This window comes from Betta splendens, chromosome 13 (assembly GCF_900634795.4).
Source record: "Betta splendens chromosome 13, fBetSpl5.4, whole genome shotgun sequence".
Classification (NCBI taxonomy): domain Eukaryota; kingdom Metazoa; phylum Chordata; class Actinopteri; order Anabantiformes; family Osphronemidae; genus Betta; species Betta splendens.
Window position 1 is genome coordinate 19,103,048 of NC_040893.2, and position 15,164 is coordinate 19,118,211.

The following is a 15,164-nucleotide window of genomic DNA, read 5'->3' on the forward strand; positions in this document are numbered from 1 at the left end:
CCTCACCCCTCTTTCCTTTTATAGCCCCAGACATGAGGCAGGAGGGGAGGTGTGTGTGCGTTGGATGGTGGCAGCCTGTGCGAAGGAGTGGCCCAATTCTACAAACATGGCGGCACGGTGGGATGGGAGTGGAGGTGTAAATATGTAACAGGGTTCCTGCCTCACCCTCACCCTTACCCCAGCACCCCTCCTTCTGGTGGAGGGTGGATGGAGGAGGAGAGAGGAGCCGGCGAGAGCCTCACCTCCTGTCACTCTCTCGCAGCACTGTGAGAGCCACAGGACGCATGCTGTCCTCCAGCACACCCACACATTAACACTGAGAGCGAGAGACCCTGAGAGAGAGAGGGAGAGAGAGGGGGGTACAGCATAAAGGAAGCCAGGGGAGAGAGGAGGGGACGCAGCTAAGGAGATAAAATCCTAAATCCTGGAGAGAGACACACGGATTTTCTCTTTTCTCTCGAGGAGCTGCCAATAACCCTCAGCGAAGGATGGCAGAAGGGGGAGAGGGCGAGGAGGAGATTCAGTTCCTGCGAACGGTGAGTCCTGCTTACGTTCCTGTTGTGGAGGGATAACCTGCACCGGCGTCGGGAGATTTAGGAGCAGAGAAGGAGCGAGCGAGGGAGGGAGATGTAATTATTCTTTTTTTGCTTTGGAGGAGCAGTTATTTCTCCACATCATGAGCTGAAGTGGCTCATGGTCGTTTAGCGTCAACTTTAATGGTCCTTTTGCGTCCTCTCATCTCCTGCTACGTTCACATTCTCACTTTTGCTGTTCTGGCATTGGACGTTAAAGTCAATCTGTAGTTGCAGTTCCCAGAGCCAAGACCTGCTTCTGTATATAGTTGACTATTTTTGCAGTGCCCTGAATGCGCCATGACCTGCTTATCAGTTGCGCTCTTTAAACTTAGAAATTGATTCCTTCAGCCTCTTGTCAGAGCAGAAAGCGCTGGTGTTAATCACCATTATGTCATCATGTTTTGACCTTTACCGAATTCAGCGCTCAGGTTCTGACCAGCGCTAATCTTCTTTATGCTGCGTCCAGTATTTTCTGAGTTTAGTCAAAGTGGGTAGCAGTGTATGTGTGCATATATATGTGTGTGTGTGTGAGAGCATAGACAGACAGGGGCTGGTGCATCTGTTAGCATCGTTATCTATTTATATCTAAGGAAAGTAGAGCCTCCTAGTGTGGGGTGAGGACGCAGAGCAACAAGCTCAGAGCAAGCTTGCAGGGAACAGCTGAGCAAATGCTGCATGTCATCTTTGGAGAAGGCAACAATTTAAACATGTCCACTTCACAGTCTGGCACTCGCTGGAGCAAACGGAACATGCAGTATCTTAAAAGGAAGCTGTCTTTTAGTTAGGTTTTAATCTCACAGTTTCTGAGCATCAAAGAGACAAACGTTAAGAGCCAGTGTCTCCATGTACATCCCTGCACCTTGAGTTTGTTTTTTGAGAAGCAAGATTTTCCAAGTAAAATGTGTTTGTTGTCCTTGTTATTGCTAATCTTGCTGTAACGCTCACCTAATGCTGCTGCCTGATTCAATTTAGCTGTGAAATAGTGGTTGAAAGCACAAGATTTCAGGCAGTGTTTTGCAGATAGACCTCATGCAACAGACAGTCAGCTCGTCATAGGGTGAAACAGCTTTTACTGCTGTCACGGAAGTAATAATTGGGATCTTACCTTAAGAAACATAAAGGTGAGACATGAGACACTTTGAATGGCCTTTAGTTTGAGAGCCTCCAGTAGAATGAAAGGAAAAACAATAGAGCTTGTATAAATTATGGATGTGTTGTGTGCTTTAGCGGGTTTATCTCGGACACACTGTCGGGGTCAGCGGTTTAGTCCCCACTGGGGCGTGCGAGGCTGAAATTGTTAGTGCTTGTGGTCCTGTAAGGCTTTTTAGATGACAGCATCCACCAACAGTCTGTGTTATCAGTCTTTTAATTAGCGGCCCGTGATGGGATGCATTGTGTGAGTCAGCTCTTTCCTCTGCTGGGGTTTTCCCTGGATTATGTTGGAGGTGGGAGGTGTGATGAAAGTGGCAACGAAGCACAGACGACTTCTTACCTCACCAGCTCCAGCTGGGGCAGCAGACGGGAGCCATATATTCACCTGATATAATCTCCTTATAGTTACATAACCTGTCATGGAGGTGCGTTTACAGCCCGTCTGCCGAGAGTCGCGTCTCAGCACAGTCCTTGAAAGGTTTTCTTCTAAGGGCCATGAAATGCTTTATTACAGTGCAATGACACTGAATAAACATGCATTTAATTTTTTTCATTGCATAGTTTAGAGTATTTGTTCTATTGTGCCTACCAGCCACAAAATGGTGCTCATTGGTGCTAATTTTAAACCCTACGTGTCAAATAGTCCAATAGTGGAAATATATCAGTAAGAACAGGAAGGAAAACATGCACAATTAACTTTTTCAACTGTTTGCATTAATGTAGAAGTATTATTATATTCAGACGGTTGACGGTCCTTCCCTTGGCAGAACTAATGGGTGAGGATTGTGAGTAAGTGTGAGGCAGATTGAAGCTGCTACAGATAAATGAGCTTAATGTGAGTTTACCAGTGATGTCTTTGAGTCTTAACAACAACCGTGTGTCTGGACTTTGGTCCTGATCAGGTTCTTGCTGTGACAGTGCACACATGGACTCCACCACGGTCCGGTCATGTACACTGTGTGTGTAGGTAGGTGTCGTTTGTCGATTTGAACGGAGCCCCTTCGCTCCCTTTATTTTTATCCTCTTCTCTGTTACTTGTCTTGTGTTTACTCCTGCTGAGACTCTTCCAAGTAGAGAGAGCCCACACTGTGGGCGGTGTGAGTGTTACTGCATTTAGCAGATCCCAGGGACTTATTGTCTAATAGAAAAAGTAGCAACACTGAGAGCATCAGATCCTTTTAAATGCCTAATTCAGTCTGTTTGACTGAAAATGTTTTAGGCATCTGCACTTAGAAAAAGGCCGCACACACATTATTCAGCAGTTCTACTTGATTCTATTCTGGGTTTAATTGTGCTCTTCTGCTGTGAGTCATGCAGAGCTGAGTGGTTGCACAGTCTGACCACTCACTATTGGGCTCCTGCCATGACACCTGGCTGTAGAGCAGCCAGTTTCTTAAATGTGCTCTAAGTGCTCTAAAATAAAGTTGCTGGACTGCAGGTATCTAGTATTCAACCCTCTCCCTGAAACCCCTGCTGTGAACAGGCCTCAGCCCCCACATCTCAGGCCTCAGCCAGCAGCAATCTTTCTGTACTAGGATCATCTAGTAACACAGAAAATCAACGCAGGGTTCATACAACGGTGCACTTTCGCTGATGGTGAGTGTTCACGATGCCACAGTTGAGTCTGAGTCTGCGTTCGAGTTCCAGTGGATGAAAGCAGTTTCTTTTTATAGTATGTCACTATAAAGAGTCCACGCACTCTGGAGGGATAAACCAGAGGAGGCGGTGTCCTACTTGTGAGCATCCTTTGGGAAACACGGTGTGTGTGTCTGTGTGTGTGTGTGTGTGTGTGTGTGTGTGTGTGTGTGTATGTGTGTGTGTGTGTGTGTGTGCACGTGTGCGTGTGCACGTGTGCGTGTGTCTTCATGGACATGTAGTTGTGTCTGTCAGTGTTGAATGATATGGAATCCTGTTTATTCTTGTGACTTTTCTGGCCCAGAGCAGGGGTGTCAAACTAATGACCTGGGCTTCTCTTCTGTTGATTTTTTAACTCCCCCTGCCCCAAATAACCATGATTACATTGACCAAAGCCAAGTGACACACCTGATCAAGGTAATGAGTAGTGGGCCCGGCCCTCGAGGACCGTGGCTTGACAGCCTAGAGAGTCTCTCTGGAGTCTACTCCATCATGAAGGAAGCGCTGATGTGATGTTTCATAGGTTTACATAGTATGTGGATGAACAAAAACGTTAAACGTTTGTATTTTAATTACAAATAATGCTGTAGTCATTTGGCGTCAGAAATGTGCAGACCTACATTTTGATGCTTATTATTAGATTTCGGGATGATAAGCTGATAAGAGCCAAGGAGGTGGAGAGGATGTGAATGAAATGGGGCTTTTGAAGTGTTGATATGAGGAGATGAACACATCATCAGCAGGACACACACACACACACACACACACACACACACACACACACACACACACACACACACACACACACACACACACACACACACCGTACTGTATATAGACAGCACCTGTTTAGTCTGAGTGCCTCAGTCACAGCTTACTCAATTGTCTCATGGCTCGGTCCGACACGAGACAACTGATGCAGCTGCTGAGGAAACCAGTGTTTGTCTGTAACTCTGTGTGTGCACGCATTCAATGCCATCCTGCTGCAGTGTATTTCATTATATCACACCGCTGTGATGACAGATGATAGAAGTTGCCTGAGATGTTATTTCAGCCCAAACAAATAAAGGTCAACAGACTAATTAATTCCTCAAAACAAAGTTAACATGTGCACACACAGATATGAACATTAAAGTAGATAAATCAACAATCAAAATGTTGCTAAAAATACACATTAAGCACATGACTTCTGGAGCGAGTCAGCGGTGTTTGTTGTTATGCTGATGTTACGTTGGTGGTTAGTTCTAGACTGGACCTGTTCCTTGTGTGGCCTCTCTATGCTGATATTTCATATTTTAGTTTGTCTGTATTTTCCCTTGGACTGTGTCTATTTGTCCACCTAATCAAAAGGCTATATTAAAGTTTTGGAGAGTTTTTTAAATTCATACATACAATAAGTACTTTGGTACTTAATAGCCTTTTAAAATCAGTGGATTGATGCCAGCTAAAATAAATTATTTATGAGAGTTTTCCTTTGAATTGCTGCTGTCTGCCCGACTTAGCGTCTCAAAGGTCAGAGCCTGTTCAGTGTTTGATGTCTGGTGGCTGGTAGCAGTTTAACTGAGCCTGAGGAGAGTAGAAGCACTTTGTGTTGGCTGTCAAAACACTATGCGTCGCTAAAACACAACGGAACTGACTAGTGTTTGTAATGGACAAAGTGAGACGTTCCTTTTGCTTCGCTCATTCGCTCAGTTCCATATGAGCAAGAGAGACCGTTCTGGCTCCTTCAAGTGAGCCTTCAAGTATCTGCTGGTCAGCAGAAGGAGGGAATGTGATAGTGACAGGTGCAGCCACCTAAAATAGGAGATGAGTGGAGGGGGAAGGCCCAGAGCAGAGCGGCCGAGGTAATGGAAGATGGGAGAGAAAAAAGAACAAATTAAATAAAGCGTTTACTGGGAAACTCTGTGTGAAGAGAGGACATTCAAATGAGCGCGAGTCATGAAAATGAACAGAATGTGAAAGAGACAAAGCTCTAAATATCCCCGAGGGATTTATTGGTTCAGTTTGATGCAGCACTATAAGTCTTGCGTCTTTTTGTGTTCATAATTCATCTGCCGCACCCAGTCAGGCATCAGACTTCCAGCTGAACTCCGAGGCTCATGCAATAATTCTGTCTGACATAACATTCAAAACATTTACAAACTGACCTTGCTCCTGAAAGAAGCTGTCTGTTAATGTGTATGGTTTCATGTGGTCACACTGCTGTTGAAGCTTCGACTGAAATTATTTCCACTAAAAGTTGATTAATAATAATAATAATAATAATAATAATAATAATAATAATAATAATAATAATAATAATAATAATAATAATAATAATAATAATAATAATAATAATAACAGATGTTGCAAAGGTAAGAGGGAAATAGATTATTTTTTCAGATGTTTGAACCTTTTGGTGAGTTTCAGGACTTCATTGTCCACTAGCTACACTACATAATTCTCAGTACCGGCGCGGTCTCCAGGTTGCATCTTGATGGTGTTGAATGACAGTGACTTCTCAGAACCACTTTTATCTAATAACTCCTGGAAAGACAGTCAAACCTTTTTTCAGTTTCCCAGAGAGGCACCAGTTGTTACTTCTAAGACAAGTTGTGACTTAGCAAGTGTTGATTGTCTGTCTGACAATGGTGTTGACAGTGCAGGGGCTGATTTGGCAATATTCTAGCAATTATCAGAGAACGTGAGCAGCAGTGCCTTGTTCCACAGAGTGAGCGTAGCACCGGCCCTTCAGCGCAGTAGTAATGCACCTGGACGGGCTTCCACTTTTCAAAGGGAACCCCCGTCACCTTAATCCTCTATTGAAGCGTTCCTCTCCTCCACCCACGTGCTGTGCAATGTGCTGCCTCGCCCTCCTCTTATGTCTGCACAAATATAATCAATGGCCTGAGCTGGCCTGCATCAGCACATTTACCACCTTGAAACCATGAATGGGCAGCTTGTTTATTTCAGCAGTGGGTTTTTACCAGCCAAGAACAACGCTGCAGATAAAATTTAATGCTGAACATGTGCTCATTCATTTAGAAGATCTGTATGATCGTGGGAGAATTTGCTGTCCCTTGTCAAGTGGGCATCGTGCCTGGGGTTCCCTGGCTCTGGCCTCTGTTTGCATGTGCATCATCAGGCGACCCTGGAGAAAACACAAAGGTGTCTGCTTTCAGCCGCTATCAGTGTCTCTGGCTCCAGCTTCTGCTGCATTCCACACCCACATTTGCTCACACGACTGCGGGTGTGTTTGTGTAAGTACCTGTCTGTTGGGATGCTTCAGCTGCCAGGCACAAACATGTCTGGCTGCAAAACAGGGTGCTAATGCAGCTTAGGTATACAGTCAGTGGGTCAGGCCCGTGACACGCAACCCATCCTGCCTTATGGTGCCATAAGACACAGACAAGTCATGCAGGATTAACAAATAACCAGGTGTAGAACTTGGCCTCACAGAAACCGTCAGGTGCACATCCTTCAAATGCTGAAAGCTGCCTCTAGTATTATAAGGATAAATGAATCCAAAGGGTTTGTGTGGTGTCCAAGTCAGCTTTTCACCTGGTTAGAAGTAATTCACAGCAGTGCGACTCTTGGAAGGACACAGTCTGTAGCGTCTGATGCACAGAGGCCTTTTATAAGTCCCAATAACCCAGATGATTCTTTGTTTTAGCTCTTTCAGAGCCATGTTTGCAAAATGTTGTACAGAATCCCAGTTTCATATTTTCAAGAGCAAGTCTTTACTTCCTCTCTTTGTTTGTTGGGTGCCTAATTCTTTGGCCCTTATGCTTCCTCTGCCTTTACTGATGCTGCCTGTAGAAGCTAAAGCTAATTGTAACTGAGTGTAACATTAGATAGAAAGCGCTTGGTGCGACTGCTCTATCGTAGTGTGACGTGTAGACATCATCTGTGCCTGTCAACTCTTGTTTCTGAGCAGCGAGCCACCTACTTCATTCACACTGCTGTATTCATTAGCTCAGCTCTGCCTCTGTAATAAGGACTGTCTCCAGTTTTGCCAATTTTATCTTCCTAGTTTAGCCCGTGCTGCACTGAGGCCTCGTCTTAACACAGTTCAAAGCAGAGATCACAAGGACAGGACGGAGCAGACATTTCTAGGCTAAGGAGAGATAGATGATAGTCCAGTCGAAGGAAGAGGGGGCACTTATCAGCCAAAGAAACACTAGATGCCTGAAGCTATAGTGTCATGTAGAAGTTATGAGGTCACCGAACTGCATCACTTTCCATTTTCCTGCTATGCGTCATAAACGAAGACCCATAAAGTATCTGCTTGCTATCTGACGCTGTTTATGAAGTCGTGGTGATGCAGCTCTACTTGGGCAAGATAAATGTTAGCTGGTCAAGATTCCAGACGACAGGCTGATGCATGTGCTGTTACAAGTCAGGGACCTGTCCAGAATGTAAGAAAAGGAAACTCAGTCAGGTTAAGGCATGGATCCACTTCCATAATGACTGAGTACAAGCAGCAGCTGAGAATGTTCAGTGTCAGGTGTGGGTTTCACAGGGAGGAGGCGTTTATCGCTGTATTTACACCAGCCTCTAGTGGGGCCAAGCATTGATGTAGAGCAATGGTTTACTATCTGTTAGCATTCTGCTGTGGAAAAGAGCTGAGTTGTACCTGCTGTGGTTCCTTACTGCAATACGTTGTTTGCTGGCTTCTCTACTGGACAGTAAAAAGACATTATCAGTCGTATGCCAGCTTCTGCTTTTTATTAAGCTGAGTATTGGTCAATACTTAGCAACATGCAAATCATTGTGTTGTGATTTTATGTTGCAAAATCCACATAATCACACATGGATGAAAATCTTCACAGCTATTTGTCCATAATGGATTAAACCAGTGACTTATTCTAAAGAGGAATAAAGTAGTGAATCTGTTATGACATTATTTCTTTTCAGCATAAACATGTTTCTGTCTATTTACTCATCATAGGATCCCTAGATGTTGTTTAATTAAACGTCAACTCAACTGTGAATTGATGGCAGCACAATGTAATGTGTATTAACAGTGTGCTTATGTGCTGGGTGCAGGATGACCAGGTGGTTCTGCAGTGCACGGCCTCCGTCCTGAAGGAGCAGCAGATAAAGTTATGTTTGTCCTGCGAGGGCTTCGGGAACCGCCTCTGTTTCCTGGAGACCACATCCAACGCTCAGGTAAGCTGCCGCTTCCTGACCTGTCTCCAGACGGAATCCTTGTTTCCTGTACGTTGGCTTCACCTCTGCTCTACGTTTGAATGTTTGCAGAATGTGCCCCCGGACCTGGCCATATGCACCTTCATTCTGGAGCAGTCCCTGTCGGTCCGCGCTCTGGTGGAGATGCTGGCGAACACAGTGGAGCTGACCGAGGTGGGAGTCAGTCAGACCTAAAGGATACAGTATGTGCAGAGTAGCTGTAGATGCAGGGTCACTTATTTAGTGTAGATATGAGCGTGTAATCGTTATTGTTGTCATTTGTTTGTTTGTTTGCTTGTTTTTAATCAGCTGTGAAAACCGTATATTATGGCCAACACTCTATATTTATTTAATTTCATTTTACAAATAACCATTTGAAATTAGTCTGATTATACAAGTGCTGCCACCACTTTAAATGGTTGGTGCTTGTTCACTCCTGACCTTTCAAATTTTGCTGGACTCATTCTTCGTTTTTATTTTAGCATAATTTCTCTATTTATTTTTCTGACTTCGCCTCCCCTCCCTTCCCTTCTTGCTCTCTGCCAAGCAGGCAGTCGATCTGGACCAGTGGGTATGTCTGTTAACATGCTTTTTTCCTGTTGCGTGTGTTCCAACCAACTTGGAAACTGTCCTTGTTGCTGTTGTGTTGGCCCGTCCTCCTCCTCAATAAAATGTATTCTGCCATTTACTGAGGCGCTGACTGTTCCCCACACCTGTTTTTAAGTCAATCATTGGGTCCAACTGAAGTGTAATCTCAACACACTATATTGTAGTTTTTCTGGGTTTACTTTAATATTAAGGTTGAGGAAATGTAATTTCATCAAGTCCATTCACAAAAAGCAAAAGTCATTAGCAGCATTTGTGTTTAAAATACAGGAAAAGCTTTTTACTACACCATTTGCATTCCATGCGGTCACATCACCAGCCCTTCTACCATTATTCTCTTGAAGTAAATATTACCCATCATATTTTGCCTCACTGATGATGTGGCTGAGCCAGACTCTGCTAATGTTAAGGATGAGATGGATGAGAATAGCAACGCATGCAGGCCCCACCCACCTCTGTCAGCAGTGGATGGGGAAACTGCCCCCCCCCCCCAGCTCTGGACGGCCTAACACAAATGAACTCTACCACCACCACCTGTCCCAACTGAGCCTGGTGTTAATGTGGACTGTGGCTGAGTGCTACCACTTGACATACCTGCCCCTGACTTACCCCAGTAGCTTATGAGTACTTAACCCTACATAAAGGCTCAGTGTTTTGGCTGGGCTACAGTAAATGGTTGGAATCTGTGCCACAGTAATTGTGATTTCTTGTTGCATCCTTGGATGTTGGGAAAAGGTACAGTAGGATGCTTTAATGTTCTGTTGGCCTTTGTCTGTGACTGTTCACCAGTCAGATTATTGTGACAGACATTCTCTGACAGTATGAGTAACAGCATCCTATCTATCTCCACGTCAGTCTTCTGGTCTTGTGTTCTTATATCGTTGTGTATTATACATGTACTATGAAACTATAGAAGAGTTTGAGCTAAAATGTTTTACCAATGTGTTCTTGTTTTGCTCTCTGTCTGATCGAGGTGTGCTTTACATTTGTCTCATTAATAAATATAGTATATCTGTATCTTCTTCCCTTTCAGTCGTCCCAGGGTGGGAGTCATCGTACCTTACTCTATGGCCATGCCATCCTTCTCAGACACCACCACTCAGGCATGGTAAGACAATGTATTCACACTCCTCTGGTGTTTGTTGCTGGACTTCATTCTGTTCATGTCTCAAATTTGAACTTTCTTCCCAGTACCTCAGCTGTTTGACCACATCTCGGTCACTCACAGACAAGCTGGCTTTTGATGTGGGCTTGCAAGAAGATTCCACTGGTAAAACATTACTAATCCTGCATTTGCACATCATTATTATAGTAAACATTATTTTTTAGTAATAATATTGTAGTAGTACAGTAGTAGTTTCAGCGTTGTTACTTTTATTTTGCTAGTGTACTTCTCCATATGAATGATACTGTACGTACGTTTTTGTTGCAGGGGAGGCATGTTGGTGGACTATTCATCCAGCCTCTAAGCAAAGGTCAGAAGGTGAGAAGGTCAGGGTGGGTGATGATCTCATCCTCGTCAGTGTGTCCTCTGAGAGATACCTGGTAAAGCTCCTCACTCTCTGCCATCGCACACAGCAGCATTCAGACATGTGTAGGATAAGCTCTGATGATAAATGCTTTCTCCTCCTCTTCTCAGCATCTGTCCTACGCCAGTGGAGACCTGATGGTGGACGCCTCCTTCATGCAGACCCTGTGGAACATGAACCCGATTAGTTCTGGATGTGAACTAGCTGAGGGTACAAACCTTCTGTACACACTGGGCGTCCAGAGTGGAATCTATACACGCTACACACTCACTGTGCTGTGCCTCCCTCCTTTTAGGGTTTTTAACAGGCGGTCATGTCCTCAGACTGTTCCACGGGCACATGGACGAGTGTCTGGCTATCGCTACACCAGAGGAAGGAGAGGAAAAGCGCAGGTAAAGGAGGTTCAAGCATCTTGTTCATGGTCACATCCCCTTACTCTGATACCATATGACTGTACGTGTGTGTTTGCTGCTTTGTGACAGGATGGCTCACTATGAAGGAGGTGCTGTTTGCAGTCAGGCTCGATCCCTGTGGAGGTTGGAGCCTCTAAGAATCAGGTTTGCTCCATTTGGTATAATACATACAGTAAAGATTAAACACATACCTGGACATGTTAATGATGAGAAAATGATTCCCTTCACTCCTTCTGTAGCTGGAGTGGAAGCCACATGAAGTGGGGGCAGTCTTTTCGCATTCGCCACATCACCACAGGCCGGTACCTGTGTCTGGATGAGGAAAAGGGCCTGTTGGTGGTTGACCCAGAGAAGGCCAACACCAAACTATCTGCTTTCTGCTTCCGTGTGTCAAAGGTCAGCTTTGATAGCTTCATTAGACTATTGTCTTTTAGTCCAATGTGTCATTATCACAGGATTTCCTTTTCCTCTGACTGTTCTGTCATTTTCTCCAATCCCTCTGTTCCCTGGTTCCTCTGAGCAGGAGAAGGTGGATGTGGCCCACAAGCGTGATGTGGAGGGCATGGGAATTCCAGAGATCAAGTATGGAGAGTCTATGTGCTTTGTCCAACATGTGTCCACAGGCCTGTGGCTCACATATGCTGCCCTCGATGCCAAAGCTGCTCGTTTGGGAACCATGAAAAGACGGGTATGACAAAAAGGGATCAAAATGTGAAGTCATAATATAGCAGGCAAAGCTGAGTTAGTGTCTGTAATGGTATTGCATCAATCACTTCTAGACTTACATTGCTAATATAATTTATCTCATCATCATTATTATTATTTATAATATAAATAATTATGTTGTATGTGTCTCCAGGTCATTTTGCACCAGGAGGGTCATATGGATGATGCCCTGACCGTGTCCCGCTCCCAGACTGAGGAGTCTCAAGCTGCTCGTATGATTTACAGCACTACGGGCCTCTTCAGGCAATTCATCAAGTAAGTGAATCCATTTCTAACAGCTCAACTGCCATCAGAACATTTTAATGCTGCAAACTACTGTAGGTAGATGGAATTAGCCTAGGGAATCAGAGCATCTTTGATTTCTTCTTGATCTTGTTGAATTCTGTTCTTGCAGGGGATTGGACTCTCTCAGTGGGAAGAACAAGTCACCAGCAGCTGCGTCGCTTCCTTTGGACGGGGTTATTTTAAGTCTTCAGGATCTCATCTTCTACTTTCGTCCACCTGAGGAGGAACTGGAGCACGAGGAGAAACAGACCAAGCTCCGCTCTCTGCGCAACCGGCAGAACCTCTTCCAAGAGGAGGTAAACTGCTGCACATGCTGAGTACTCAGCCTCGCTCTGCAGGCATGAACATGACATAAGCATTGATGCATGGTCCCGTCCCTGTGTGTGTGTTCTTAGGGAATGATAACCATTGTGCTGGAGTGCATCGACCGCCTCAATGTGTACAACACTGCTGCCCATTTCTCTGAATTTGCTGGGGAAGAAGCTGCAGAGTCCTGGAAGGAGATCGTCAACCTCCTTTATGAGCTGCTGGGTAGAAACATTGCTATTCCCTCTCAAACCACACGTTACTGAAATACTGTAAGCTAATTAAGTCCTTTTTTTCTTTGTGCCTCCAATAAACAGCTTCTTTAATCAGGGGCAACCGGTCGAATTGTGCGCTGTTCTGTGACAACCTTGACTGGCTTGTCAGCAAGTTGGACCGTCTGGAGGCGTCCTCAGGTATCAAATGGGCCTCGCTCACTTCAGCGAGCGTCTACCTGCTGTGTTTGACTGAATGCTAAGACTTTGTCATATTCATCCCCTCTTTACATTTAGGTATTCTTGAGGTGCTGTACTGTGTGCTAATTGAAAGTCCTGAGGTTCTGAACATCATCCAGGAAAATCACATCAAATCCATCATCTCTCTCCTGGACAAGCATGGAAGGAACCACAAGGTTTGTGTCTAATGATCACAGATTTTCCTCTCGCACTAGTTAGTCGGTTCTCACTGGCAGTGATTTAATGGTATTTCTGTCCTTCGTGCTTTTAGGTTTTGGATGTCTTGCGCTCTCTGTGTGTGTGCAATGGTGTGGCTGTGAGGTCCAATCAGAACCTCATCACTGAAAACCTGCTTCCAGGCCGTGAACTCCTGTTGCAGACTAACATTGTGAACTATGTCACCAGGTAGTGACACTACAACACAGAAATAAAGAGTGATGATTTGAAATAGTTAAAGTCGTTTTAACACACTTCAATATTTTCCAGTGTCAGGCCCAACATCTTCCTGGGTACCTGTGAGGGCTCCACACAGTATAAGAAGTGGTATTATGAGATGATGGTGGACTATGTGGAACCCTTTGTAACAGCGCAGGCTACCCACTTGCGTGTGGGCTGGGCCATGACTGAAGGCTACAGCCCCTATCCTGGAGGAGGAGAGGCCTGGGGAGGCAATGGTGTGGGAGATGACCTCTACTCATATGGTTTTGATGGACTGCATCTATGGTCAGGTGAGATCAGTCCTTCAATCTGCGCTGAAGTTCTGACTGAGATATCGTATGTTGTTTTATATACTCTTCACTCTCTGCTGTGCCTTCAGGTACGGTAGCCCGCCAGGTGGCTTCACCCAGTGCGCACACCCTGGCTGCCGACGATGTCGTCAGCTGCTGCCTGGATCTGAGTGTGCCCAGTATCTCCTTCCGTATTAATGGCCACCCAGTTCAGGGCATGTTTGAGAACTTCAATGTGGACGGTCTGTTCTTTCCTGTTATCAGCTTCTCTGCTGGAGTCAAGTAAGTGCAGTAAAAAAAAGAACCATGCAAAAGTAAGGGTAATGTGAGGGTGTTGTAGATTGATTAAGTTTGATTAGATCTTAGATCAAGATTCAAGATTAGTTGGTTATTAGGTATTTTACATGACTTAAATCAGACTTTTAAAATGATTTGTTGCCCCCCCACACACACACACATAATGTCTGTAACTCTTACAGTGTCTATGTTTCCAAAAACGGTTTAACTGCTACTTTGTGTAATGACCCTCACACTGCTGAGCTTTGTGGTGAACAAACTGATGAATGATTGGAGGGACACACAGACTCATGAGCCAAAATAGAAATATCAATATTTTTTATTAAGAAGCTTGGAAAAAAATCAAAGCGCTATCAGAGACATACTGGTCTGTCAAATAAATACAGGCTGAGTCACCTTATGTCATTATAGGGCTCGGTTCCTTCTTGGTGGTCGTCATGGAGACTTCAAGTTTATGCCTCCCCCAGGCTATGCACCATGCTACGAGGCTCTTCTGCCTAGAGAGAGGATGCGTATTGAACCCATTAAGGAGTACAAGCATGACTTCAGTGGCGTGCGCAACCTGCTGGGCCCAACCCAGTCCCTAACACATACCTCCTTCACTCCCTGCCCTGTGGACACTGTTCAGGTAAAAACCTTGAGCCTAAAATCAGGCTTTGTCGTCATGTCATAAAAGCATGAACCTAAATGTTTTGGGGTTTTTTGTGCTTTTGACTTTCTCTCACTGAATAGATTGTGTTACCACCCCACTTGGAGCGTATCCGAGAAAAGCTGGCAGAGAACATTCACGAGCTCTGGGCTGTTACTCGTATTGAACAGGGTTGGACCTATGGGTCTGTGAGTACAACATCAGCAAAGCAAGACATACTGTACAGAAGATGATGTACTAATGTAGTGGAGGCTAAACCCACCTATAATTAAACCCACATTTTATTCACCATGATTTGTGTTGCCTTTCTTCACAGTTCAGGGATGACAATAAAAAACTTCATCCATGCCTGGTGGACTTCCAGAGTCTTCCTGAACCAGAGAGGAACTACAACCTGCAGATGTCCGGCGAGACTCTCAAGTGAGATTGCAATTAAAGTCTTCGAGTGATACAACATCAGACTAGTTTTATGCAGTTGGTGGTCTTTATTCTGTTGCGTACCATAGGACTCTCCTGGCCCTGGGTTGCCATGTTGGTATGGGTGACGAGAAGGCAGAGGAGAACCTCAAGAAGATCAAGCTGCCAAAAACGTATGACGACGGTGATGGTTCTGACTCGGTACTTTACCATCTCCTTTATATA

General features: G+C 44.8%; 1 protein-coding gene across 14 annotated transcripts in view; it reads left to right on the forward strand.

Annotated features, from left to right (window-relative positions):
- The window catches only part of ryr1b (ryanodine receptor 1b (skeletal)), a 46,793-nt gene that overhangs the window by 1,044 nt on the left and 30,585 nt on the right, over window positions 1–15,164 (forward strand). For 10 of the 14 annotated variants that reach the window (XM_029171975.3, XM_029171980.3, XM_029171984.3 and 7 more), the window contains exons 2-25: window positions 463–536; window positions 8,391–8,513; window positions 8,604–8,705; window positions 9,082–9,102; window positions 10,171–10,245; window positions 10,329–10,407; window positions 10,570–10,682; window positions 10,777–10,876; window positions 10,962–11,058; window positions 11,149–11,223; window positions 11,319–11,475; window positions 11,603–11,767; window positions 11,939–12,060; window positions 12,200–12,386; window positions 12,486–12,621; window positions 12,714–12,809; window positions 12,906–13,024; window positions 13,120–13,253; window positions 13,335–13,576; window positions 13,666–13,858; window positions 14,285–14,501; window positions 14,606–14,710; window positions 14,839–14,942; window positions 15,029–15,112. In XM_029171975.3, the coding sequence (XP_029027808.1) occupies window positions 463–536; window positions 8,391–8,513; window positions 8,604–8,705; window positions 9,082–9,102; window positions 10,171–10,245; window positions 10,329–10,407; window positions 10,570–10,682; window positions 10,777–10,876; window positions 10,962–11,058; window positions 11,149–11,223; window positions 11,319–11,475; window positions 11,603–11,767; window positions 11,939–12,060; window positions 12,200–12,386; window positions 12,486–12,621; window positions 12,714–12,809; window positions 12,906–13,024; window positions 13,120–13,253; window positions 13,335–13,576; window positions 13,666–13,858; window positions 14,285–14,501; window positions 14,606–14,710; window positions 14,839–14,942; window positions 15,029–15,112 (2,920 nt within the window). The remainder of the gene's footprint in view (window positions 1–462; window positions 537–8,390; window positions 8,514–8,603; window positions 8,706–9,081; window positions 9,103–10,170; window positions 10,246–10,328; window positions 10,408–10,569; window positions 10,683–10,776; window positions 10,877–10,961; window positions 11,059–11,148; window positions 11,224–11,318; window positions 11,476–11,602; window positions 11,768–11,938; window positions 12,061–12,199; window positions 12,387–12,485; window positions 12,622–12,713; window positions 12,810–12,905; window positions 13,025–13,119; window positions 13,254–13,334; window positions 13,577–13,665; window positions 13,859–14,284; window positions 14,502–14,605; window positions 14,711–14,838; window positions 14,943–15,028; window positions 15,113–15,164) is intronic. The other 4 variants (XM_029171986.3, XM_029171988.3, XM_029171990.3 and 1 more) reach the window with 1 other exon arrangement.